The sequence below is a fragment of the Aotus nancymaae genome, unplaced genomic scaffold (assembly GCF_030222135.1).
Source record: "Aotus nancymaae isolate 86718 unplaced genomic scaffold, 86718_ANA_hifiasm-v0.15.2.pri h1tg000002l, whole genome shotgun sequence".
Lineage (NCBI taxonomy): Eukaryota > Metazoa > Chordata > Mammalia > Primates > Aotidae > Aotus > Aotus nancymaae.
In genome coordinates this window covers 16,776,002-16,802,503 of record NW_026988413.1, presented here as the reverse complement: position 1 = coordinate 16,802,503, position 26,502 = coordinate 16,776,002, and the positions used below count along the sequence as shown (strand labels likewise).

Sequence of the window (26,502 nt, the reverse complement as noted above, 5' to 3'; positions counted from 1 at the left end):
CAATATAAATCTAACTTACTCTTAATGTCTTTAATTTTTCTTATTATAGTAAACATTGTTATATATATCTGAATACTTACAAAATAGGTTATAAAGCAAAGATTTTTAGAATTATTTTGAATTTATGGATTTTACCAAGTTCTTCCAAAATGCTGAACAATTCACACTCCCACCAAATCTTTAAAATTTTAGAAAGTATGCTCTTCCTCACTTCCCAATATTGTTACCAGTGCTGGATATTACCAACCTGAGAGGCAAAATTAAAATGTATTTCACTGTTGTGTGTCTTTGCATTTTACTGACTGCCATGGAAATCTTTACACCTTTTCCTAAGTTCATTCACTATTTGTATTTCTTACGTGAATCACCTTTCATATTCTCTTTGCCCATTTTCTATTGATTGTCTTTTACTTATTGATTTGTAGGAGTCCTTTGTATATTATAAACATTTACTTTTTGTTCTATATGCTACAATTATTCTCTTTATCTTTCGATGTTATTTTTCTATATAGAAGTTAAAAAATTTTTAACATACTCACATCTCCTAAGTTTTTCCTCTATACCTTCTGAATTTTGTCTATTAAGAAAGACTTTTCTACCTCAAAACTATAAAAATGATTTCATATTTTATAGTTTTTTAAAACATATAGATCTTTAGCCATATAAAATTTATGTGGCACATAACAGTACGGTGTGAAAAGATCCTGTAACAAAAATCTTAAAATAACACTTAAAAGGGATAGCCTCCAATAATCTGGAAAGTTCATATATGGACTTCCTTTTTTGAAACCATGTAATTAATGAAATGTTATAATTAGAAGTATGAGCTAAGCATTTTGCCCCTTTTAATATCATTTAAAAAGTGGGCCTAAGGATGTACTTTGCATTATTAATGTCAATCTACCATGCTAAGTAAGAAACCTGAGCACCATGATGTGAAAAGAGAACATGGGACAGGGTCATGCTGAAACTGGTCAGCAGCACTGGTCTCTCATCAGGACACGCTCAACCCAGAGGTTTCCTGACTTACAAAACAAACACAAACAAACAAACAAACAAACAAAACAAAAAATAAAAACTCTTCCTCAAAGGAACAGTAACTTCGAACCCTGGTAAATGAAACTTATATCTACCCACCCAACCACTTAGCTTCCCTTTTCTTCTCTTAGGCAACAGCCTGAGAGACTTGTTAAAACCATCAATTCTATCTTCTTTAATTCTTTAGAGAATAATAAAATTTTTTAGATTTAAAAATAAAAGATGAGTGAATCTCATTCCTTAACAGTGACTTCTGTCTGAGGTAGCTAGGACTGGGTATTCAAAGGCCTAAGAGTTCATAAATGAACACTCCAGTAATTATGGTAGCAGGGTTACTATGGGAGACAGGACTTCTCACTAGAAACTGTACTGATTTATCGATTTATCAAGGCATTTTTTTTTTTTTGAGGCAGAGTCTCACTCTGTTGCCCAGGCTGGAGTACAGTGGCGCAATCTCGGCTAACTGCAACCTTCACCTCCCGGGTTCAAGCAATTCTCCATCTCAGCCTCCCAAGTAGGTAGATTCACAGGCTCCCGCCATCACGCCTGGCTAATATTCGTATTTTTAGTAGAGATGGGGTTTCACCATGTTGGCCAAGCTGGTCTCAAACTCCTGACCTCGTGATCTGCTTGCCTCAGTCTCCCAAAGTGCTGGGATTACAGGCAAGAGCCATTGTGCCCAGTCCAAGGAATATTTACCCAGTGTTATCAGAAGCTCCCTAAGTATCAGAAAACACTGCATTTATATTACAATATCTACTACAGCTTAACTCTGTAAGCTATTTGAAATACTTAGTTACAGTTGTGTTTTTTTTTTTTTTTTTTGGAGACAGAGTCTTGCTCTGTTGCCCTGGCTGGACTGCAGTGGTGTGATCTCAGCTCCCCACAGCCTCTACCTCCTGGGTTCAAGTGATTCTCATGCCTCAGTCTCCCAGGTAGCTGGGATTACAGGCTCTTGCCACCATGCCCAGCTAATTTTTGTATTTACATAGAGATGGGGTTTCACCATGTTGGCCAGGCTGGTCTTGAAATCCTGACCTCAGGTGATCTGCCCCCCTTGGCCTCTCAAAGTGCTGGAATTATAGGTGTGAGTCACTGTGCCTGGCCTTAGTTACAGTTCTTTGTGAGACTTATTAACTTAAGGCTTTATCTTTCCAATATGGAATTAAAAAAAGCAATGAGTTATCAAGAGTTAGGTAAAGGCAGGTTGAGCTGACAACTACCTTACTGCCTTTTCTTTTTTGTGCCCAGGCGGAAATGCCCCTCAAAAAGACCTAGTATTAAAGGAAAGCTTAGAATCTTTATTTTACCACCAAGAAGAAATAAAGCAGTGGTTGGTGGTTCACAAAATCTGGTCTGTGGACCACCAGGGTAACCACGAAATCAAACTATTTTTGTAATAACAATTGAGACATTATTGCCTTTTTTACTGTCATTATTTTACAAGCGTAAGTAGAGTTCTTCAATACTTTTTAAATGTGTAAAAGGGTTCAAAGGCTGAGAAGTCTGAGAATGCCGGATAAATGCAAAGTCTTTCTGAATATTTTGTATTGGGACCCTAAATTTCTAGGTGTACCACTGCTCAACCCTCATGAAACCATCTTAATGTGTTTACTTGTCTGGAGTCTGCACATAGAATTCAAACTTATGAAATACAGACTGTGTGCTCAAAAAAGTGCTCAGAAATCTGTCTATGAATATTAGTCTGTTCTTTTGGGTAGCATGAAGCTTTCTCTTACTTGTGGAAAGAGTGGTCTCTCATCTCTTTTCTTTTTGAGGCACTCTGCCATTAATCTCTTCATGGCTTTTGGACAGTTACTCCGTACCTTACTGAGATCTGGAGATAGGTATCCTCGTCCCACCATAAAAATTATCTGGAAAGAGAGAAAAAAAAAAAGGCAAATAATTCAACCTTGTAAACAAGTTGAAAAATATACTTCACATTCACTGAAAACACAATAAGCTGTACACATACAGCTTACGATGTATGTATTACACCTTAAGAAGAAGTTTTAAAAAACTAATGAAACATCATGATTGTGGGGAACCCACACAAGTAGCTGCAAGCTCAAATCTTCAAGATCCCTGGACTGTGGCAAAAGTTCTCTAATTGCTCCCCTGCTTTTGATCTCTCCTTATCCAGTCCATTTTCCCACTCACAGGGTAACCACCTACAACAGATCTGATAGTGCCTCTTCTTTAAAAAAATAATTTATTCAGCACATCTTGTTGTTGGACATTGCCGTAAGCCCTTTATATATGTGTAGGGAAAACCAAGGAGGTTAACATTTTAGCAGTTGTTTTGCCATCTGTATTTTAAGCCCTTTGATTGTGGAAACGCTAATGGGCCATTTGGTTTCCTCCCCCAGAGGAGGGAAGGAGAAGCCATTAGGAGCTAAAATCTTCTGTTTAATGAAGTAAAAAGGCTTGTCTTCCCTGGGTTCAGAGATTTAGAATTTTTTCTAATTTCTTAATTTTCTAACCTTTTGCCTCTTTTGAGGACAGGCAGAGATAAATGTTAGGAGTCTTGAGACTCAGGGAGGATAGCCTGAGAAAAGGGCTTTCGATCTTAGAGGGAATAGGTCCAATAGGGGCAGAGTAGAGGCTAAAGTGGAGAAAGCCTGTAAGAGATCCCTGCTACAGGGCAGAGCTGATGAATGTTAGAAATGGTCAAGCTTGATATATTGTGTTATTTCCTGTTTGCTGCTGTAATGACTTTTAACTGTCAGCCTTTAGTAAAGCTTTGATTGCAATGTGATCTCTATATGGTAGAGGTTAAAGGATGTACCTTGGAAAGAGATACTGAATTGAGGGGAGTACAGTTTTCCTCCACAATGCCCCCTACTGAAGCCACACCATCATATCATCATCATTTTAATGGAAGACAGCAGTCTTAGAATTCTGGGAGCAACCTGGAATAATACCTTGGAGCAACAGGTGATAAGCAACACCCAGAAGAATGTAAAGCACTTTAAACAGGGGTCTTCTAAGTTGAGAGAAAGAATCTGGAGTACCTATAGTCATATATTATGGTCAGCAATTCAGGCATTCTTACTTGGCTATCAATGGAAAAGGTAGCCCTGAAAGGCCAAAAAACTTTGGGACACTTGGATACTAGATGTCATCTAATTTAATCCTCAAAAAAGGAATTCTACAAGGTTGGTATTGATCCCATTTTACAGATAAGGAATCCAAAGCTCAAATAAATTAACTTGCCCAAGATAATAGGATTTGTAGAGAAATCTATCCCAATACAAAGCTACTTTTAACTTTTTTACTGCTGCTGCTCCTACTCTGCTTGTAAGGCCCTCCCTGACCCTGCTCTAGCTACCTGAAATCCAGATGAATCAAGGCCTAACTGAAAGGTAACCATGCTTATCATACCTTTCTTTACATACCTAGAAGTAATAATGATCCTCCTTCCCACCACTAGCTATGATAAGCATTTACTGCCTTGTATGGTTATTAATCTTTTTGTGATAGGTATCTTATCTAAGTTCTCCAATGAGACTATGGGTGCTTGTAAGGCAGAGAGATTGTGACTCATATATACACATTTTTAAAAAAATTCTTAAAAAATATCTGTAATACCACCACCTCCAGTATTTAACATAACCTTGTGAACACAAGAGGTTTCCTTTTTTTTTTTGAGACGGAGTTTCGCTCTTGCTACCCAGACTAGAGTGCAATGGCGTGACCTTGGCTCACCGCAACCTCCGCCTCCTGGGTTCAAGCAATTCTCCTGCCTCAGCCTCCCAAGTAGCTGGGACTACAGGCATGCGCCACCATGCCCAGCTAATTTTTTTTTGTATTTTTAGTAGAGACGGGGTTTCACCATGTTGACCAGGATGGTCTCGATCTCTTGACCTCGTGATCCACCCGCCTTGGCCTCCCAAAGTGCTGGGATTATAGGCGTGAGCCACTGCGCCCGGCCCACAAGAGGTTTTCAATGTTTAACTATTTATTAAGGTGAGTGATAAACTTTTTGCTAGTTGATTAGCCAGGTCATATATCTATAGCCTTTAAATTAGGGTCAAATATCACCAGGGTTACATGAAGACTTTACCAGAGGTATAAAGACATGGTGTTTTTTTTTTTTTTTTTTTTTTTTTAAATTTGAGACAAAGTCTTGCTCTGTTGCCCAGGCTGAAGTGCAGTGGTGCGATCTTGGCTCATTGCAACCTCCCCCTCCTGGGTTCAAGCAATTCTCCTGTCTCAGCCTCCTGAGTAGCTGGGATTACAGGTGTATACTGCCACACCCATCTAATGTTTGTATATTTTTTTTCGTAGAGACGGGGTTTCACCATGTTGGCCAGACTGGTCTCAAACTCCCGACCTCAAGTGATCCACCCACTTCAGCCTCCCACAGTGTTAGGATTACAGACATAAGCCATCATGCCCAGCCAACACGGTGGTTTTAAGGGAATTAATTTCTACAACCATCAGCTTACTCGTATCCCCTTTGAAAAAACTGATTTGCCAGAGAACCACTCAAGTCTCAAGTGGAGGTGTAACACTTACCCTCCTTTCCCATTCTCCCTGTTATAACTGCCCTTCTACCACTTTACAAAGCCACACCTTTTACCCATATGTAACCTAACTAAAGTACACATTGTCCCAAGGTATAAAAACCTCTGGGGCAACAAAGAGACATTTCCAAATACTGGTGTCGAACTGGGCTCAAACGAATGGGTAACAAGTCTGTTTGTTTCCAATTCTTTACTTTCAAAAATATTACTTGAAATGTCAGCTGAGCTTTTAAAACATTTTTAATGACAATTTACTATGTAAATTTTGGTACTTTATAGGAATGAGCTCAAATGATTGAGTGATACATTATGCAGTAAAGAATTAAAATTAACCTTGCCCAAAGAGAGAGCTACCCTTTGCTCTTGGATCCTGGGAGGTAATCACTAGCCCTTGAAATGTTCTGCCTGATCAGAGTGTCTGTTTATCTGGGGTCCATGGGCCATGCCAGATAGTCTAGGCTAACACTGTGATTTATAGAGGAGCTGTAAACTAAGGTCAGCCCCGCAGGTGGTCAACCATATCTATGTGACTGAACTGCAATAAAAACTCTAGATTCCAGTCTCAGGTGATTATTCCCTGGTTGGCAATAATCCATGTATCTTGTCACACACTGCTACTGGAAGCTCTGTCCACAACTCCACTGGGAGAGGGTGACAAAAAGTTCCTGAATTTTGTCCTATAAATCTCTTACAAGAACACTCCTGAATTTTGTACTGTAAGTCTCTTCCCTTGTTAATTTTAATATGTATTCTTTCATTGTAATAAACTGTAACTGTGACTGTAACAGCTGTCAGTGAGTCTTGAGCAGCTTTCATTGAGTTTTCAGCGAGTCCTTTTAACAAACCTGAAGCTGGGTCTTGGGGACCACTAAACTCTGCATGTGGTTATAACAAAACTCCTGCCTTTCTCATCTTATAATTTAAATACAATTTCTCAGTACTTACCTCTTTAGAAATGAAATAAGGAAAGGATCAATACTAAGTCCTAGTATCTAGTGTCCTAACAGAAGAGTTGTATTTATCCACAGATACATTAATTGAAGGGAAAAGAAAAGTCCATGTCATTCATTAAGATACATATTTCCAATATAATTTTACCTTCTAATTTTCCATATATTAAAAACTTACACATTATTTTCACCAGTTATATGTTACTTGTAACAATAACATAATTCAGAATTAAAAAAATTAATAATCAGGGCTTGAAGTTACAATTTTGTAAAATTCTAAATTTAAACTTATATACATATTTTTATTGCAGTTGTAACTTAATCAATAAAAGGCTTTAAAGCATACAAATATGTTACATTAGGATGAAGTTCTGTAAGAGAAACAATACAAATAGTTTGAAGAGAAAAAAAGAACCATGTAAAACTTCCAGAAATTAATGAAGAACTTCAGTATTTTTTAATAGGCATAAAATCAGTATGGTTTTTAGATTTGAATGCATACATTTCAAAAAGATATATATATATATCTAATATTATAGTCTTACTTTAAAATGTTAATAGAATATACAGGAAATTATATTCTTTGCAATTAAACTTAAGGTAAAAACTTTTAGATGCCAACTTAAAAAATGTACAAGGAGGTACGTAGTTTTTTCAAGATTCTTTCAGGAGGAATGTGAGAAAAAAAATTGAAGACAACTCTCATGTTTTTATAGATCCCACAGAATTTAGTTAGGGGAGAGCACAAAGCAGGCAACCTTCAGTATCTGCTGGCATGGGGTGCAGAAGCTGACTGATGAAGAAACAGAAAGAAGAAAACAGGGAAAGTTTTTCCTGGATGTTATTCATGGACAGAAGATTCATGTGGCACATACACTATGAAATCAATACCTCGGCTTGACATTCTGGGACTGGTTCTTCATACTTTCAATCCACGCTCAGCACTCTTGGCATCTCGACCCTGTCATTCATTCCATGGTATTACTGGAGCACACGTCTGCTCATTTTCAGTATCACCCCCAGCAAGACCTCAACAGAACTGTCCATACCATTAAGAGCAGAGCCTATGTTTTGTTTTATTCTTTTTGAATCCCTCTATATCCCATAGTACTTTGCATTAGTTGGTATTAAAAACATTTTCTATTAAAATAATTTGCCTGTTGATAAGAGACTGGTACTTGCTTCCTGTTTCTTCAGATCTTGTGCTTAGAACCTGCCACCATGCTGTGAGAAAGACCAATGAAGAGGTCCTCCAAGACCTTCGAAGAGGTCTGCAAGGAAAGGCTCGTGTGGAGAATAACTGAGCTTCGAGCTTCTAGCTAGCACCAATTTGCCAGGTATGTGAATGAGCCACTCTAGAGTAGATTCTTTTAAGACCCAGTCAATCTACTCTAGTCAATATGGTGTGAAACAGATTAGAACTTTCCTTACTGAGAGCAGCCCAACCTACAGATTAGTATTTTAAGCTACTACATTCTGGGTGGTTTGTTATGCAGCAATTATAACTGGAATACACTTGAAATAACGGATATATGCTATTTATTCTTCTAAGAAGACACAGCAATTCTGCTCCAAGAAAAGAAAGCCACTAAGGTATAGTCAATATACCTAACTTAAATGAGCACATTATTAATCCCAATTTACAAGAGAAAGCGCACTGAAGGAGGGAATAGAGTGATTAGAGAGAAAAATATTGGAATGATAAAGAGGGTGAGGGGATGACAATGTGATTTACCAGACCTTTAGTGCTAGGGTAAATAAAGGTAAAAAGGTATACTGCTTTGCAAAGGGCTAAGAGATCTATTTTAGAAAAGAATCTGATTTTTGAAACTGGAAGAAATTCTTTAGCCGAATTCTTTTATTTTTGGGGTGATTGAAAAAAGAAAAAAGCTAGGCGCAGCGGCTCATGCCTGTAATCCCAGCACTTTGCGAGGCTGAGGTGGGTGGATCATGAGGTTAGGAGTTCGAGACCAGCCTGGCCAATGTGGTGCCACCTCATTTCTACCAAAAATACAAAAAAATTAGCTGGGCAAAGTGGCACGCGCCTGTAACCCCAGCTACTCAGGAGGATGAGGCAGGAGAATTGCTGAACCTAGGAGGCAGAGTTGCAGTAAGCTGAGATTAGGCCACTGTACTCCAGCTTGGGTGACAGAATAAGACTCCGTCTCAGAAAAAAAAAAAAAGAAAGAAAGAAGAAAGGAAAAAAAAAAAGATACCCAGAGAGGTAGGTAGACCAGGTCATGCAAATCTGGAGTCCAAGGCCTGCCATTACATCACACTGCTTTATCAACTGTGCTCTGAATTTACAGGCAAAATCTGCCACCTCAGATTATGGGCATGAGAGTCTAGGGGAATGGTATTCACATTGCACAGTAAAGAATATTCCTGGATTCTTAAACAGATGTCTAATCTGAGAGTCATAAAGATCCAAGTATAGAGACAGCAAAAGAAAAATCAAAGGATGAATGGAGCAATACCTGGGGCAACTTAATTGAGGATGGCCATAGTTAACCCTTCAAAATGTGGAGTTTCATAGAAAGTACTATCTGACGAAAGTAAACTAGAGGATAATGAAGAAGAATGGGGGTAGTTGTAAGAGGATATCATTCTTTTACCTCCTTCTTCTCCATTAAATACTTAACCTGGTTTCGGACTAGCAAATTCCAGAAGGTTCTAACTATACTATTAGAAATAATTAACTAGTAAAGGCCTTACCCTTCTGTTGGTCACACACTCCTCTCATGGAGAGTAAGCCCTTGCCACATCATTTATTATACTCCCATGGAGGACAAAGCACCTAAAATGCCAAGAAGTGGATGAGTGTAGAACTCTGGGATGCTTTTATCCGTATTTTGGAGATAATACTTGTTTCTATATTATAATTTTATTACTGTATTAAAATAAACATATTCACTGACAAATGAATTTTATCCAGATTTTAGGTTCATAAATTTTTATTAATTTGTAGTCTATATGATAAATCAACTGAAACTAAACTGAAAATCCATAGTAATTCCTCCAGAAAAATATTATGTACAGGAAAAGTGAACATGTACAGGATGTTATGCTGTATGATTGAATTACTAAGACTGTAAAAGGCAGAGCATATGAAGCTTGTAAATTAGAGACCATTTGACTACCCAGGCTTCCATCATCAAATCAATCATTTCAGTGATCTATATCTATCACAAGTACAGTAAGTACAATGTTTCAATTATGTTCTTTAGCTGAAATTTCAGTCCATCCTGAATCTAAGTTTCATGCAGGCTTAAAACATCAGATCCAAAGTCATGTTATTTCATACTCAAAGCTACAACTCAACATTCTAAAGCTATGAAGTAGTTAGAAAGGCCAACAGAAACTAAAATTTAGTTTTATAATGAACTGGGCAGAAATGTAGCCATTTAAAAAAATCATCAAACACAGTCAAGCCCATTGTTGTGTAAGGGCCATATGGTGATTCAATGAGCACACACACAAAGTTCATGTTAAGAGATTATTTCTCCGATATAACAATAGGTGAAGTGAGAAAGTTACTCAGAGCTAGCACCAAAATGACAGAGTTGAGCTCTTGACAAAACAGACAAATCACTTAAATGAAGCAACACATTTATATACAATAAATACAATTTAATCAGGTTGGGAAGCTATGATGAAATACCTAAAGAGCCTGCACTTAAAAAAAGTTATTTAGATTGGTGACTCTTAACTTTGGTCTATATTGGAATCTCCTGGGAAACAGAAAAAAAATGCAGGTGAGTGGACCCTTCCCCATTTAATTAGAATCTGCTCCAGTATCTCCATTTTTAAACAAAACTCCCAGGTGATTCTGGGATAAATCACAGCATGAAGTCTAAATATTCTTTAATCAAAGTTTATGTGGTCAAATGGTGTTTTCTATTAACAGTATAACTTCTGTAATCTCTCTACACACACTCACAAACCTTTTAAAATACAGAGTTATCCAAGGTAATTTTAGTAAAGACAATTCACTTTTCTTGGCCAATTTTAAAAGTTTAAGCGAGCTTACTGAGTCAGAGAGAGAAAAAGCTAAGAGCTCCATGAGGCTATGTTAGTACCTTTTGGAAGGTAAGGGACAGGGAACAGGAACTTAGGAAGGAAAGAAGTAAAAAATTACCCTCCTACTAGAATTCTCATTATAGAAAAAAAATCAAAGTATGATTCCTTCCATTTACCTAGTTTTAAAAATTAAAGAATTCAAGAAATCTTAATAATTTTAAAAGAATTTAATATAAAAAAAGCTCATAGCTGAGTACCGGTTCTGACAGCACAATCTGTGATACAGTGAAAAGTTTCAAGACCAGATGCTACAGTAGCAGAGCTCATTCTTCTAATTGTGCTATGGTCAAGAAATGCCCATTGTTGTATCTGTAGTTTCTAATCAGAAAGCCAGGAATTTTATTCCATTGTAACATTTATGGTTGATATTTTGAGAAAAGGACTTACATGTTGCTATTACTGCCAAAATTATACAAATGATTTCTAAAACTGGTAAAAAAAAACAACAACAACAACCAAAAATCAAGAAATCTATCTTTTATGTTTCCCCACGACTTACCATTTATTTTCTAAAACTAACCGGAGCCTTGTATAAGGATGGTAAAATAAACACCAAGAGGTGGTAAATATTTACCTGGTCCCTGTTGTTGATGTTTGAATAAGGTAACTGTCCAGTCATCAATTCATACAGAACAATCCCAAATGCATATACATCTGACTGAAAGCTGTATGGATTTTTATCTTGCATTCTGATGACTTCTGGTGCCTATTAGAACATAAAAAAAAAAAAGTTCTAGTTAATTCTTCCCTTCAACTGAATAAAGACTGAAAAAACACACTACTGTAATTCCTAGAGTAATGCTTTTATCATTAAAACACCTAATATGTAATCAATTCTCTTGATAGTCAAAGAAATACAACTGATTAAGATGAAGAAAAAAAAATCCTCTGCTCTATAAACTCAGAAAGAGACATTATTAGCAGAGATTTTGTATTGTATTACTAAGATTTTATAATTTAGTAGTTATTGAGGCAATTTCTTTCTGCACAAAATACCGTAAGTGCCGTTTGAATTACTCCTATGACTTACCCTATTAGAATCAGTTCCCACTTCCCATTCCTGATTCAGCAAAGAAATATTAGACTTGTGGTTTTAAGATGCTTGGAAGCAGCACAACTACTGTAGTAACTGTCTTAGAATTTAAGTTTTCTCACTGGTACAAACAACTTTTCTCATCTCAGGACACCTTAGAAAATAATGATAGAATTTCAAGACTGATAAACTCAAATCCCCTTTCAAGCTATAGAATAAGCATATGGTATAAACATGCCATGGATACTTTATTAAAAGCAAGACAGTGGGTAGATTTAGAAGATGGTATAAAGAATCTTTTGGCTGCTGCTTCTGACGCAATGAAACAATCATATTTTCTGTATTTTCAGTCATTGTATTGCACAGATTTCTTATTTACATAAAATACAATAAACACTTGGTTAAATATTAGCTAAAAAGAGTTCTTCTTTCACCTTGGGTCTTCTGTATTGTTTCATTTGGAAGGAAGTGAAATGGCAGTATATTAATGAAAAGTTTGTGACAATGCCAATTTGACAGCGAAAGTGGTACTAACTATGCAAAAATGGCTCAGAGACCTGGGACAAGACTCCTGGTTATTGGTCTGGGTAAGGCAGGCATCTCACAAGGAGAGGCAATAATGGCACTCAGCAACAGCTGCAAATGAGAAGGACCCGTAGAGCCTTAAACTTCTCAACATTCAGACTACACTCCAGTCCAATCATATAACATAAGAGTCTGGGGGTGGGACCCAAACATTAATTAGTCTTTAGAGCTCTCCAGATGATTCTAATGTCCAACCAAAGTTGAGAACCACTGATGGAAGATCTGTGGGATGTCCTGAAGAAAGCGAGAGGATGGAAGTGAAGGAGAAGGTTGTGTCTACTTGCCTTTGTCATACATTTTGTTCATAGTTGCTTTTAGTAATACAGTACAAAATAAAACACATATAACTGTGATGTAATGAGCAAGCCAGAACATTGAGAGGTTGGTATGGCAAAGGCATAATTTTCAAAGCCTGAAGCAATTTTTGTGAGAGATGGAGTAGAAATCAGATGATTTTTTTTTTAATTTAGTTTTATCTCACACTGTTGTTGGTAGAGAGTTTGATGAAAAGTTGCATGTCATCTATTTTAAGAAATGCACGACGAATCTTCAATTTAGTGATTTTATTTGTAAAAGCTCTCACAAAAGTTTCCTTCTCTTCTAAGACATAAATAAAACAAAGTTGAGAAGAATGTTGTATATAATTCAGAGGACCACATAGCCTTAGTTATGACCAAACTCTTCTCTCCTATGATACTGATGTTCCATATTTGTTTCTGAGGGCAGTATCAACCCAGGATTGGTTTAACAATGAAGGGTACTGTTGGCTATTATTCTCTTGTCTAAAACTCAGCATGGAAGAATAAAGGAAAAACCCATGTACACAGGTATCAACAAAAAAATAATTGTAAGAAAATATAAAACTTTATGTATAATAATCTACAAACTATATAAACTAAGATTTTTGAAAAAGTAAGGACAAAACTGGAGACCTGATTGAGCATAACTTTCCCATACTAGTTAAAAATTAACATACTTTAAAAGCATGTGACATTGTTTATAATTTTAGGTTTTACAATTTCAACACTGAAAATCTGTTTTCCCTCATCTTTTTAGGATACACTGCCATCTTTTTCACAAAATGTGTATGCCTTAATAAAGGTGCCAGACATCAGATCATAGTTATTAATTTTCCTATCACTTATAATTATTAATTAAAACAGTTAAACATAAGTTAAATAATGAAAAAAATCTAGCTAACTCCAATCACCAAATCTTAGAAACAGAAGGGGCATTTTAAATCTACTAGTCCAACTCAACATTTCTGATTAAGAGACTTAGAGGAGGTTAAGACACTTGCAGGTTAATAGCCAAATAGGGTACTAGAATACAGATCTTCTAACTTGAAGTCCAATGTTCCATCTTGCCACTTGCCCTAATTCCACTTACTGTCGTAAGAAATCATAGCTCAATTTAACTCTAGGTTTATTTTGACAAACTTGGAGTCCTAACTTGGACTTCCCTTTTTGGAAACTGCTACACACAGTTTGTGGCTTTGAAAGCCCTTACAACTATTCTGTTTCCAGCAGGGTACCCTGAACGTCTTAGTGCAGATTAAGTTATTTAAAGCTTAGAATTGCAGTAAGACGTTTGGGAAAGCTTATATTCAGCTTAGAGCTGTAGTTTTCAAACTTTTCGGTCTCAGGACTCTTTTTCACTCTTAAAAATTATTAAGGACCATAAAGAACTTCTGTTTATGTGGATTATGCCTGTGGATAGTTATCATTAAAATTTAATGGAGAAGCTAAACTATTAATTCATTTAACTACTAAAATAGTAATAAGTAGATGTTAAACACAGATCATCCATTTTTAATGAAAAACAACTATTATCAAAAACAAAAAAAAGTTTACTAAGAAGAATAGTACTACAATTATCATCTTTTTACGGTTTAGAGACGGGGTCTCACCATGTTGACCAAGCTGGTCTCAAACTCCTGGGATCAAGTGATCCTCCTGCCCCAGCCTCCCAAGTAGCTGGAATTATGGGCTCAAGCTACCATGCCTGGTCTGTGATTCTCTTCAATGTCTAGCTTAACAGCAGTCCACTGGATTCTCATATCTGCTTCTGCACTCAATCTGTTGCAATGTGTTGTTTTGGTTGAAGGATATAAAAAGAATCTGGTCTCACAAAGGGAAGACCTTGCTGACCCTCTAAAATGGTACGAGGGACCCTTTTAAGAATGCTGTTTCAGGGAATGATTCATATGACTGACCTTTCCACAGCTTGCTCCCACTGCACAGAAGTTTTAGTTCTCTTCTTTTAGAACTTCTCTTTCTTCTTTTCCACAAAGCAAAAAACAGGAAGAAAGAGAAAGAAAAAGCTATGCCAAGACAGCACAAGGCTGACTGTTAATCTACCTCTCATTTGTCTTTTCCAGATGCCCCATAATTATGAGATTCTTTCTAGTCTAAAGGAAGTAACTTTCCAATTTAGGCTTAAATAAGATTGTGAAACAGCTTCTCTGTTAAAAGGAGTAGTTCTGTCAGCAAAACCATAATAATGGTTGTGGATCACACCTGTCTTAAATTCCACACCTGTTTTTAACAGGGTACACAGAACATTTTGAACATAAAATATTTTAAACAATTTTGAATAAAATATGAAACACTGTTTATAAGACATATATTTTTGTTTGAAACACACTGAAACTGGTTTCATAGTATTCAAGGATAAAGAAAAAAGTTAAAAAATCTATTTACATAAAAAATAAGAACATTGATTTTTGTGAATACTGGGAACTATGAAAATACTATAATTGAAACCTTCAATGATTTTCTAGTAACTCAGCAGCATCTCAGGGCCAAAAATTTAATCAGTGGAAAAACAGCCTCAATTCTTACCATCCACAAAATGGATCCAGACAACTGTTCAAACTGATGGGACCCACTCCATCGAGATTTCACTGTGGCTAGACCAAAATCACCTATTTTTACTGTGAGGTCTTCATGAAGAAATATATCTGAGGTGTAGTAAGTAAAGGAAAACAACAGATCTCATTTTTCTATCAGAGCAAGCATTATGAAGATTTAAGAGATCTAATTTTTATAATTCTGTAATATGATATTCTCTAAAACATAGTACTTCATCTTTCCTTTTAAAGTAAGTATGTCTAAAACAATGATTAGTTCTATTTAGCCTATATAATCTGCTTTTAAGATTTTTGGGGATTTAAATGTGCTAGGATGAGGTGAGACGCTTTCCTAAGTTTATGAGAGAACACGAAACTTTCCCATTAGATTTTAGCAATGTAGGCCCAGATATTCTCTTGGCACTGCTGGGCAAGCTATAAAGGCTCTTCATTGGAATGAAGATGCTGGCAGACAGTATCTTAGTCTGCACTTAGGGAAGAAGAAATATTATATTTTTCTCACCTCATTGTTACATAATTTAGAGCCTTCAGCTATATTTCAACTACCACTAAGCAAAGTCAAGAGGTCTGAAAGGGACTAGTAGATAGCTACAAAACTATCAGTTTTATAGTGCTGATAAAATGTAAGCAAGTGATCAAAAAATCCTACTATTGGAAAGACTTTCGATAGATTTTCTTGTAATGTTCAGTTGTCGAGAAACCAAAAGCAGGCTGTAGTATCCTGCTCTCCTATACATGCATGCACAATCCTTTATTAATTCTCTTTACAGTATATCAAACTTAGCATGAAAACTGTTTTTACATAATGTGAAGACAAAATGCAGAAGAAAAAGTCAGGATGCTTTCAAACTTCGCAGACAAATTTCAGGAAGGATACTATTACTCTTGAGGTCTCTGTGGATGATTGACTTGGCGTGTAAGTAACTGAAAAACAAAACATCATTTTAACCTGAGTAGGGCTAAAGGACTCTGGCCTCAAAATCTATAGAACACACTTAGGGGTGTAAAGACTTATTTAGAATCATGATACAACTGAAAATTGTACATCGTGATAAATCCTTCACGGAATATTAAAATAGACTATAAATGAATTTAAGATTACAGGAACATATCACTATAATGGTACAGTCAAAATCTTGTTTTCTATTAAAAGACTTTATCTTTTACTAGTTACCAATACAAACCTTTCACTCCAGTCAAGCCTATTTATCCATGTCCCTTAAATATACCTTGATATTTAATCCCACCACTGTGTTCAATGCTCCCCTCCTACACCCATCCCTCCAAATTAGCTTACATTCTATTTTCTACCTATTTATATCCATCCTTTAAGACTGAATACAAATTCTAACTGAGTGAAGTTTTCCCTTGACTAACCCAACTGAAAGTGATCTTTCACTGCTCAGCTTATGTAGTAATCATCATAATAGTGGCTTGATTAATGTGTTTTTTCAATGTGCCTATGTTCACTTCTATTTGGAATGTAAACTACAAGAATATGCAGTTTGATAATTAAAACTATTTTTAAAGGTAGTTGTCATATACTCTTAAAATATCTTCTTAAAACTACTGAGGAGAAATCTTTCTCTAAAATGGCCATAGTGGGTCTATTTTAAAGTCAATGATAACTTTAAAATCATCTGTGTTACCCCTAAAAACTGCTTTAGTTACATACATTCATTGAAGAAAAGGGCTTTTTTTTTTTTTTTTTGAGACAAAGTCTCACTCTATCACCCAGGCTGGAGTGTAGTGGCACAATCTTGGCTCACTGCAACCTCCACCTCCTGGACTCAAGCGATCCTCCTGTCTCAGAAGGGCGGTGTCTTGTTTATTTCTTTGTATACCCAATGCTTAGTATGTGTGGTAAGTATTCAATAAATGTCTATTGAATAAACTACAATAAGATACATATAATGTGCTAGTCAAGGTTATTTTTCTTAATTGAATACTGGAGAGAATAGATATATGACACTTCTGAAATCTGACAACGATCATTAGAAAATTTTACCTTAAAATGAGAACTTAAAATCCAAATGGCATAATCAAAATCATGCAATGAACATTGTTAAAAATGGAAGATTTGCAAATAACTAAAATTATTCATGCTTTCTCATCTTCATTTAAACTTCCTTATTCTTACCAACATCAAAATTTTAGAAGTATTTTCTAAATTTTCATTTCAAATTACTATTTATCCAAAGTAATCCCTTCTCTAATTACTATTTCATATCACAGTTTATTTTCTTCATAGCACTTACTATAACTGAAAATTATCTTGTTATGTCTGTCTTTAGGCCCAGTGTTCTACATCACACTGTCACTCTTTCATTGAAAGAAAATGTGATGTCAGTTATAGGTCTCACTGCTTAAACAGTTCTGCAGTGCCATACAAAGTTAAAACTGGTGGAAGCTTTAAGATGGGGAGATCTTGTCTCCATTAGAAAGAAAGGGGGATAAATGATGACGGGGTTGGTTGGTGGAGCTAGGTCCTGCACTCAGAGACCTGGGATCTAGTACACAGCAAAAGCGGTGGTCTTTGAAAGGAGGTTCTTTTTCCTGCAAGACTTAAAAACAAAAACAAATGGGCTTCAACCATATGAAAATACAGAGGCATGTTCAAGTTAAAAGAGGGAAAGATAAAGGTGTTCTCCATGGGATGGTGTTAATTCTTTCAACAAATTTGATGCGAAGGAATATAGCAAGAATAAAGTAGATAGAAATGTAACTGGGGAGGGTGAGGAGAGAAATTTTCTGACCAGGAAAGTACTAGATAATTAACAAGATAAAAATGTGATTGAGGAGCTAGTAATATAACCAGCATAGAAGTTACATAGCATAAATCTATTATAGGCTGAGTTGTGTATAGCTGCAACCTGAAATAACACTTTATATTTGTGTAATCCTTTATAACTTACAAACTGCTTTCTTAATTTTTATCTCATTGAATAATTCTCTTTCTGTAATCCTTCTGTAATAAAAAGCAGCAAAAAGTAGAAGTCCAGGTCTGTAGAATGAAAGGCTGGAAGGAAAAGGGACTCTAATCCTCCAGAGAGAGAAATGGGATGAGACACAACCCAATTCCTACATAAGATAATGTTTCACAGTAATCACTACCCTAAATAATTCTATACAGGTGGACATAAAACATAATTTCCTAAGCATCACCCAGTTACAATGAAAAATGCCAAAAACAAACAAACAAAAAACAAACAAAACCCCCCTGCAGAAAACAAAAAACCCACAAAACTGTTTAGGGGTAGGAAAGGGAACAGGAATAAATCAACTTTACTTTGGCTACAGATGACACAGAAGTGAATCCATTAATTAGGATAATTAGATTGGACCTCCCTCTCTCCTTGGTTAAGATGTTAAGGAGCGCATTACAGGTTTACAAAAGTACTAGGAAAGAACAAACATACTATCAACCAAATGAACAACACATTCTCTTGACAGGTCTTACAGTCTCATTCCTTGAAGAAAAAGTGTTTACCTGTAGAATGATTTAATCTTAGAGCTACAACATCATCTAGCAAAATTCCTTCTCTACACTACTTTAAGCTCTTATCCAAGCAAGATTCAGCTTTTCCACATTTTTACAGAGCATAATGTGGTGCCCCAAATTAAAAGCAATACTTCAGATTGGATCTGACTAACACAAACTACAGTGAGATCCTCATCTTCATCTCCCTCATGGTGGGCATAAAACATTATTAAATCAGACATATTGTGATTGTTACGGCAGCCAAAGTCACTCTAGTGAGTCCAATTAAAATTGTATTTCAATTATATGCTTTCTGCTGATGGGTCAAGATTTACAACAATAAACAGAATAAAAAAACAAACAAGGACACAAAAAGGATTACATTCAATTACAATCCTAGAATAATTATTCCTGAATTGCTCCTATAAAACATTTTCCCCATCTTACACTTACATATTTCCCTTTTTTGGACTTGGCTAGGATTTTTAATTTTGTAGACATGGTCTATAACTTGAGATTGAAACTTTAGCTTTCACTAAAAAAATCAGTTTTTTCGGCCGGGCGCGGTGGCTCAAGCCTGTAATCCCAGCACTTTGGGAGGCCGAGGCGGGTGGATCATGAGGTCAAGAGATCGAGACCATCCTGGTCAACATGGTGAAATCTTGTCTCTACTAATACAAAAAAATTAGCTGGGCATGGTGGCACGTGCCTGTAATCCCAGCTACTCAGGAGGCTGAGGCAGGAGAATTGCCTGAACCCAGGAGGCGGAGGTTGCGGTGAGCCGAGATCGCGCCATTGCACTACAGCCTGGGTAACGAGCGAAACTCCGTCTCTTGCCTACTTCATTTTTCTTTCATAAAAATAGTTTATATTTTTTTATTTTCTTGTTTCAAGAGTCTTACGTGAGAGCTGAAAAAAAAGAGATTTTAAAAGATCAGCATGCTAATAATTCCTCACGTAAGTTACTTCTAAATATGCTCTCATATTCAAGAAAGGACTGAAGACAGGAATCTCATTAGAATCTCATTAGTTTGCTGTCTTCAGGTATTATCATTCATCCAGTATGAACCCAGTTAAATTCTGTCATTCATGTTACATCTCTTAATCTTATTCTTAAGAATACAATGAGAGATTATCATTAAAATGCCTTGCTGGTAATATTGCCACACCATTTGGCTAATTTATCAGCTTAGCTTCTCCTTTTTTTTTTTTTTTTTGAGATGTAGTCTTGCTCTGTCGCCCAGGCTGGAGTGCGATCTGGGCTCACTGCAACCTACTCCTCCTACGTTCAAGTGATTCTCCTGCCCCAGTCTCCCGAGTAGCTGGGACTATAGGCACGTGACACCATGCCGGCTAATTTTTGTATTTTTAGTAGAGATGGGATTTCACTGTGTTAGCCAGGATGGTCTTGAACTCCTGACCTCATGATCCACCCGCCTCGGCCTCCCAAAATGCTGGGATTACAGGCGTGCACCACCGCACCCAGCCAGCTTAGTTATTTGTAAAAGTCACTAGTATCTCTCACTTAAGTCTGCTATTTTCAAGCATTTTAAACTATTTCTAAAAACACAGAACTGACCTACTTAGACATCTGCATGTCAGCCATCTTTCACCTAATACTGCACAATTTCACAAAGTTTCATCAGACTTTAGGCAGTAAGATGAATCTCTCCTTGGGTGACACCCTGGACTGGGAGCACGTGTGACAGTGGTGACAGTGTCTAATTACGGCATTCTTTCTACTTTGATGAACTCTGCTCCCTTCATTATTACAACCCTGGAAGGTAAGATTAACAAGAATGACATTCTGTTACTTCTCTGTAGTCAGTAATCATTTATCACTTTAAAAATAATTAAAATCTCCAATAGGTAAAGTTCACACATTTTAAAGTTGTGCTCCATAGTGTCCTAAATTAGATTTTTACCCTGATTTTTTAGTTTCTTTTCTTTTTTTTTTTTTAAAGACAGAGTGTTGCTCTCTTGCCCAGCCTGGAGTACAGTGGCACAATCACAGCTCACTGCAGCCTCAACCTCCTGGGATCAAGAAATCCACTCACCTCAGCCTCTTGTGTAGCTGGGACTACAGGTGAGCCCCATCATGCCTGGATAATTAAAAAACTGTTTTGTATAGATGGGTCCCACTATGTTGCCCAGGCCAGTCTTGAACTCCTGGGCTCAAGCCATCCTCCTACCTCGGCCTCCCAAAGTGCTGGAATTATAGGTATAAGCCATCAAGTATTTTTCACTTTTAAAAAATGACATTTACTGAGGTAAATTTACATACAACACAAGATGCACCCATTTTATATGGATAGTTTTAAAAGTTTCAACACACACATACACATGTGTAATGACCAGTCACAATCAATATAAAGAATATCCAAAACCCCAGAAAGTTTCTTCATATATTTTTTTCAATTAATAATACCTCCTTAGGCTTGGGCAACCATTGATAATGACTTCTGTCACTACAGATTAATTTTGCCTTTTCTCAACTTTCATATAAACAGAATCACCTGGCTTCTTTTGCTCAGCATAACAATTCTGAGAGTCACAACCTGGCTGCATGCAGTATTAGAGGGTACGGCTATATCACAACTCATCTATTTACTTATTGGACAATGTGTTGTTCCTAGCTTGTGACAAATATGAAAAAGATACTGTATTCATTTACCAGTCTTTGTTGTTGACTGAAGGTTTCACATCTTTTGGGTAATTAGGTAGGATTAGAATTGCTCAAATGGTAAATTTAACTTTAAAAGACACTGCCAACCTAATCCCCAAAATGGTCATATCATTTAAAATCTTTACCAGCAATGTATGAGAGTTCCAGTTGTTCTTCATCCTTGATAACACTTTGTATTGCTGGTTGGATTTTAGGTATTTTATTCATCTATTTATTTGAGATGAAGTTTTGCTCTTGTTGCCCAGGCTGGAGTGCAATGGCGTGATCTCGGCTCACTGCAACCTCTGCCTCCTGGGTTCAAGCAACTCTCCTGTCTCAGCCTCCCAAGTAGCTGAGATTACAGGCATGCACCATCACGCCCATCTAATTTTATATATTTAAGTAGAGATGGGGTTTCACCATTTTGGTCAGGCTGATCTTGAACTCCTGACCTCAAGTGATCCATCTGCCTTGGCCTCCCAAAGTGCTGGGATACAAGCATGAGCCACCATGCCTGGTCCTGATTACAGGTACTTGTCAAATCATGAAACAGGATGAGATCACCAAAGAAGTAGAGGAGGAACCAGCTGAGGAGTAGAACGTGAGTAGTAGGGTAATCAGGAGAATATGCTTGAAAGTAGTGTTTCTTATACTTCAATATGAACATGAATCATTTGGTGATCTTGTTAAAATGCAGTCTTTGATTTAGGTCTGGAGTGGTATCTAAAACTTAGCATTTCTAAAAGGCTCCCAGGTGGTACAGATGCTACTCAGACCACATTCTGAGCAGCAAGAAACTAAGAACACAATTAAACGAGGGATTAAGAACCTGTTTCATGAAGAAGTGTATGGTCAACTGTATCATATGTTTCTGACAGGTCAAATAACTGTGCACTGAGAATTTTACTGCTGGATCTAGCAACATGGAGGCCATTAGTAACTATCATATTAAGATGCTGTTTCCTGGCTGGGCACAGTGGATCCTGCCTGTAATCCCAGCACTTTGGGATGCAGAGATGGGCAGACCACTTGAGGTCAGGAGTCCCAGACCAGCCTGGCTAACATAGTGAAAGCCTGTCTCTATTAAACATACAAAAATTAGCTGGGTGTGGTGGTATGCACCTGTAATGCCAGCTACTCGGGAGACTGAGCCAGGAGAATCACTTGAACCTGGGAGGCGGAGGTCATAGTGAGCTGAGATCGTGCCATTGCACTCCAGCCTGAGCTACAGAGTGAGACTCTGTCTTGGGGCGGGGTCGGGGGGGATTGACGGGGGAGAATGTTTCTTGGAGCAGCAGGGGCAAAAGCCTGGTTTGAGCGGGGTCCAAGATAAAAACGAAAGAGAGCAATTAGAGAGTGAATACCAACAACTCTTCTGAGAAGTTCTACTGTAGAAGGAAGAACAAGAATGAGGTAAGAACTGAAGAGGGAAGCAGGATTAAGGGAGGAACCCCGCAAGTTTTTTATTATGAAAATAATAAACATATAGAAAAAATTAAAGTACAATAAATACCCACACACCTTCTACCTAGATTCAACAACTGTAAACATTCTGCCAAATGTGCATAAGAAAGATGTTTCATTTTTTAATTTTTAAAAATTCTGTTTGAGATAAGGTCTCACTCTGTCCCCCAGTGGTTCAGTCTCTGCTCACTGCAACCTCTGCCTCCTAGGCTTAAGTGATCTTTCCACCTTAGCCTCCCGAGTAGCTGGGACCACAGACATAAACCACCACATTGGATAATTTTTGTATTTTTTGTAGAGACAGGGTTTTGCCATATTGCCTAGGGTGGTCTTGAACTCCTGGGCTCAAGCATCCACCTGCCTCAACCTCCTAAAGTGCTTGGATTAGACGCCTGAGCCACCACATCTGGCTTATTTTTAAATTTTATTTTAGTTTTTTTTAGACAAAGACTCACTCTGTTACCCAGGCTGGTCTCAAACTCCTAGGCTCAAGTGATTATCCTACTTCAGCTTCCCACAGTGCTGGGAGTACAGGCGCAAACCACTGTGCTTGGTGAAAGATGTTTTAATTTACTATTATTATTTTTTGAGACAGAGTCTTGCTCTGTCACCCAGGCTGGAATGCAGTGGCACGATCTTGACTCTCTCTGCAGCCTTGACTTCCCAGGCTCTAGAGATCCTCTAGCCTCAGCTTCCCAAGTAGTTGGGACCACAGGCACACACCACCACAGTTGGCTAATTTTTGTGTTTTTTGGTAGAGATGGGCTCCACTATGTTGCCTAGACTGATCTTGAACTCCTGAGCTCAAGCGATCCACCTGCCTCAGCTTCCCAAAGTGTTGGGCTTATAGGCGGGAAACACCACTCCCAGCCAAAAGATGTTTTAAAATAGGAGAAAATTCAGCAGGAAAGGAAAAAGTGATTAACAAGATGGGAGATTTACTCTGGGTAGGAGTAAGGGCATGGAATCTAGTGTACAAATGGAGGGACTGGCTTTTACTAGTGATAAGACAGAGGAACCTGGTATGAATGCAGGTAGGTGGGTAGATGTCATAATGGTTACTTCCAACTTTCTTAAAGACATGGCAAACAAGGTCATCGCTGACTTCTTGAAGAAGAGGTTTTGGAGGCTTGAGGATATGAGGTTTTGAGGAGGTATGACAGCGTCTGAAAGAGGACAGTGAATGAACTAGGGAACTGAAAGTATAACTGCCCTATAATATTAAGGGTCTGCTTGAGGTTGTCGAAGGGACTGAATAAATTGGAGAAGCAACATGCTTTAATGGTTAAGGGAATACACTCTGGAGCTGAAGTACCTGGGGCTTGCCCCTTCCATACCCAGGTTTCTTCATTGGTAAAACAAGGATATAACAAAAGTTGCTATCTCACAGGGTTGCTGAGGAGTAAACGAGGTAATGTGTATAAAGTACACAGAATGTCTGACACACAGTAAGTGCATATCATTGCTAAATACATAAATAAATACATCAGAGTATATTTCAAGAAAACTCACAGAACACAGTTGGTATAAAGAAAAGAGGGAGACAGGGAGTTAACAGTATGTAGCAAAGCTGGTATCAGAATATTTATTGACCAGTAGAGATATTTAAAAGGGTAAAAAAGGCAAACCCAGTATGATTTAAAACAACAAGAAACCATTGTGTCTAGTATTAAAACACATCATTCTGAAAGGATACACAATACATATCAAAATATTAATGGCAGTTATCTCTTGATGGTGGATTACTAGTGCTTTTTATGTTTACATTTTCTGAATTTCCTGTAAGGATTACATATTTCCCTGTAACATGTTTTATTTTGAAATTAAGAAAAACTGCAGTAGCAAAGGATAATGTCACTCATATTCTTACCATAATCAGATCTGTTAAAACTTTTATACATTTGTCTCCTGCTACAGTTTGAATATGGTTTGTCCCCACAAAACTCATGTTGAGGCTTGGTCTCCAATGTAATGGTGTTGAGAGTTAGTGGGACCTTTAAGAGGCATTTGGGTCTGGGTCATGAGGGATGCCCTCAAGAAAGCAGGAATCACTAACTTCTTTTTTTCTTTGAGTCAGGGTCTCACTCTGTCACCCAGGCTGGAGTGCAGTGGACTCAATCATGGCTCATTGTAGCCTCAAACTCCTGGGCTCAAGTGATCCTCCTGCCTCAGCCTCCTGAGTATCTGGGACTACAGGTGTGTGCTACCACGTCTGGCTAATTTTGTAGAGATGAGGTCTCACTATGTTGCCCAGGCTGGTCTCAAACTCCTGGGCTCAAGCAATCCTCCTGCCTCAGCCTGCCAATACGCTAGTATTACAGGCATGAGCCACCACACCTGGCCAGGAGTGACTTCTACAGTTACTGTGAGAGGCCTTATAATTTCCATATAATATTTATGGTATAATTTTGAATTTAGCTTTATCAGATAATTAAGTGTTAAAAGAGGCACATAGAAAAAGTTGCAGCCTGTTGATATATTTACAGAAGCATTATATTCTCAAAATAAGATAATTAAAAATAATTTGGAGGCTGGGGGCAGTGGCTCACACCTGTAATCTTAGCACTTTGGGAGGCTGAGGCAGGCAGATCACAAGGTCAGGAGTTCAAGACCAGCCTGACCATCATAGTGAAACCCTATCTCTACTAAAAATACAAAAATTTGCCAGGTGTGGTGGCAGGCGCCTGTAATCCCAGCTACTCGGGAGGCTGAGGCAGAGAATTGCTTGAACCCAGGATGGGAAGGTTGCAAAAGAAAAAAAAAGGCACAATGTACTGTCCATTCCTGAAATTTCTTTAGTAACAGTATCTCAGGATTCCTGGGTCCTTGGGATGAATCAATGACTGGCAGGTGAGAGGATGATAAAACTGGCCGGGAAGATCACTTGAAGTCAGGAGTTCAAGACTAGCCTGGCCAACATGGTGAAACCCCGTCTATTAAAAATACAAAATTAGCGTGTGTGGTGATGGGCGCCTGTAATCCCAGTTACTGGGGAGGCTGAGGCAGGAGAATTGCTTGAACCTGGAAGGTGGAGGTTGCAGTGAGCCAAGATTGTGCCACTGCATTCCAGTCTGGGTGACAAAGTGAGACTCTGTCTCAAAGGAAAAAAAAGGAAAGAAGATAAAACATACTTTACCAACCCCGATTCCTCACAGTGAGTTTATAATTCTACCATTAGAATAGCTCTGCTCTTTTCAGGTAAATCTATGAATCATTAATAGTTTTTCACTGAGGTACAAATGAAAGACAGAACCACACAGGAAAAATGTTACCTATGTACTTTTTGCTTATATTCTGTAATCCAATAAAGGTGACACACTTGAAAGTCCTGATGACTCAACTTTTCTAATTATTCTTATTTATTTTTGAGACAGTCTTGCTCTGTTGTCCAGGTTGGAGTGTAGTGGCACAATCATGGGTCACTGCAACGTTGACTTCCTGGGCTCAAGTGATCCTCCCACCTCAGCCTCCCGAGTAGTTGAGAACACAGGCACATACCACCACACCCGGCTAATTTTTGTCTTTTTTGTATAGATGGGGTTTTGCTGTGTTTTTTCCAGGCTGGTCTTGAACTCCTGGGCTCAGGTAATACTCCTGCCTTGGCCTCACAAAGTGCTGGGATTACAGCTGTGAGCCACCGTACCAGCCTAACTTTTCAAATTATTAAAGATTTTATCTTACGAGTTAACTGCAATCCTAGCATTTTATACAATGAATCAGTTTGTTCCTGTTCTGCTTATATCCAGAGACTTCAGAACGAATTTTGGTGAGCAATCAGAAAAGATCATTTCCGACATAGGGCAGG

General features: G+C 37.6%; 1 protein-coding gene across 4 annotated transcripts in view; it reads right to left on the bottom strand.

Annotated features, from left to right (window-relative positions):
- The window catches only part of BRAF (B-Raf proto-oncogene, serine/threonine kinase), a 201,031-nt gene that overhangs the window by 18,840 nt on the left and 155,689 nt on the right, over positions 1 to 26,502 (bottom strand). For 3 of the 4 annotated variants that reach the window (XM_012447514.2, XM_064372859.1, XM_012447512.2), the window contains 4 exons: positions 15,965 to 16,011; positions 15,059 to 15,177; positions 11,172 to 11,303; positions 2,778 to 2,912 (listed from right to left, as the gene is read on the bottom strand). In XM_012447514.2, the coding sequence (XP_012302937.1) occupies positions 2,778 to 2,912; positions 11,172 to 11,303; positions 15,059 to 15,177; positions 15,965 to 16,011 (433 nt within the window). Of the gene's footprint in view, positions 1 to 2,777; positions 2,913 to 9,232; positions 9,315 to 11,171; positions 11,304 to 15,058; positions 15,178 to 15,964; positions 16,012 to 26,502 lie in introns of those variants that run through there. The other variant, XM_064372856.1, reaches the window with a different exon arrangement.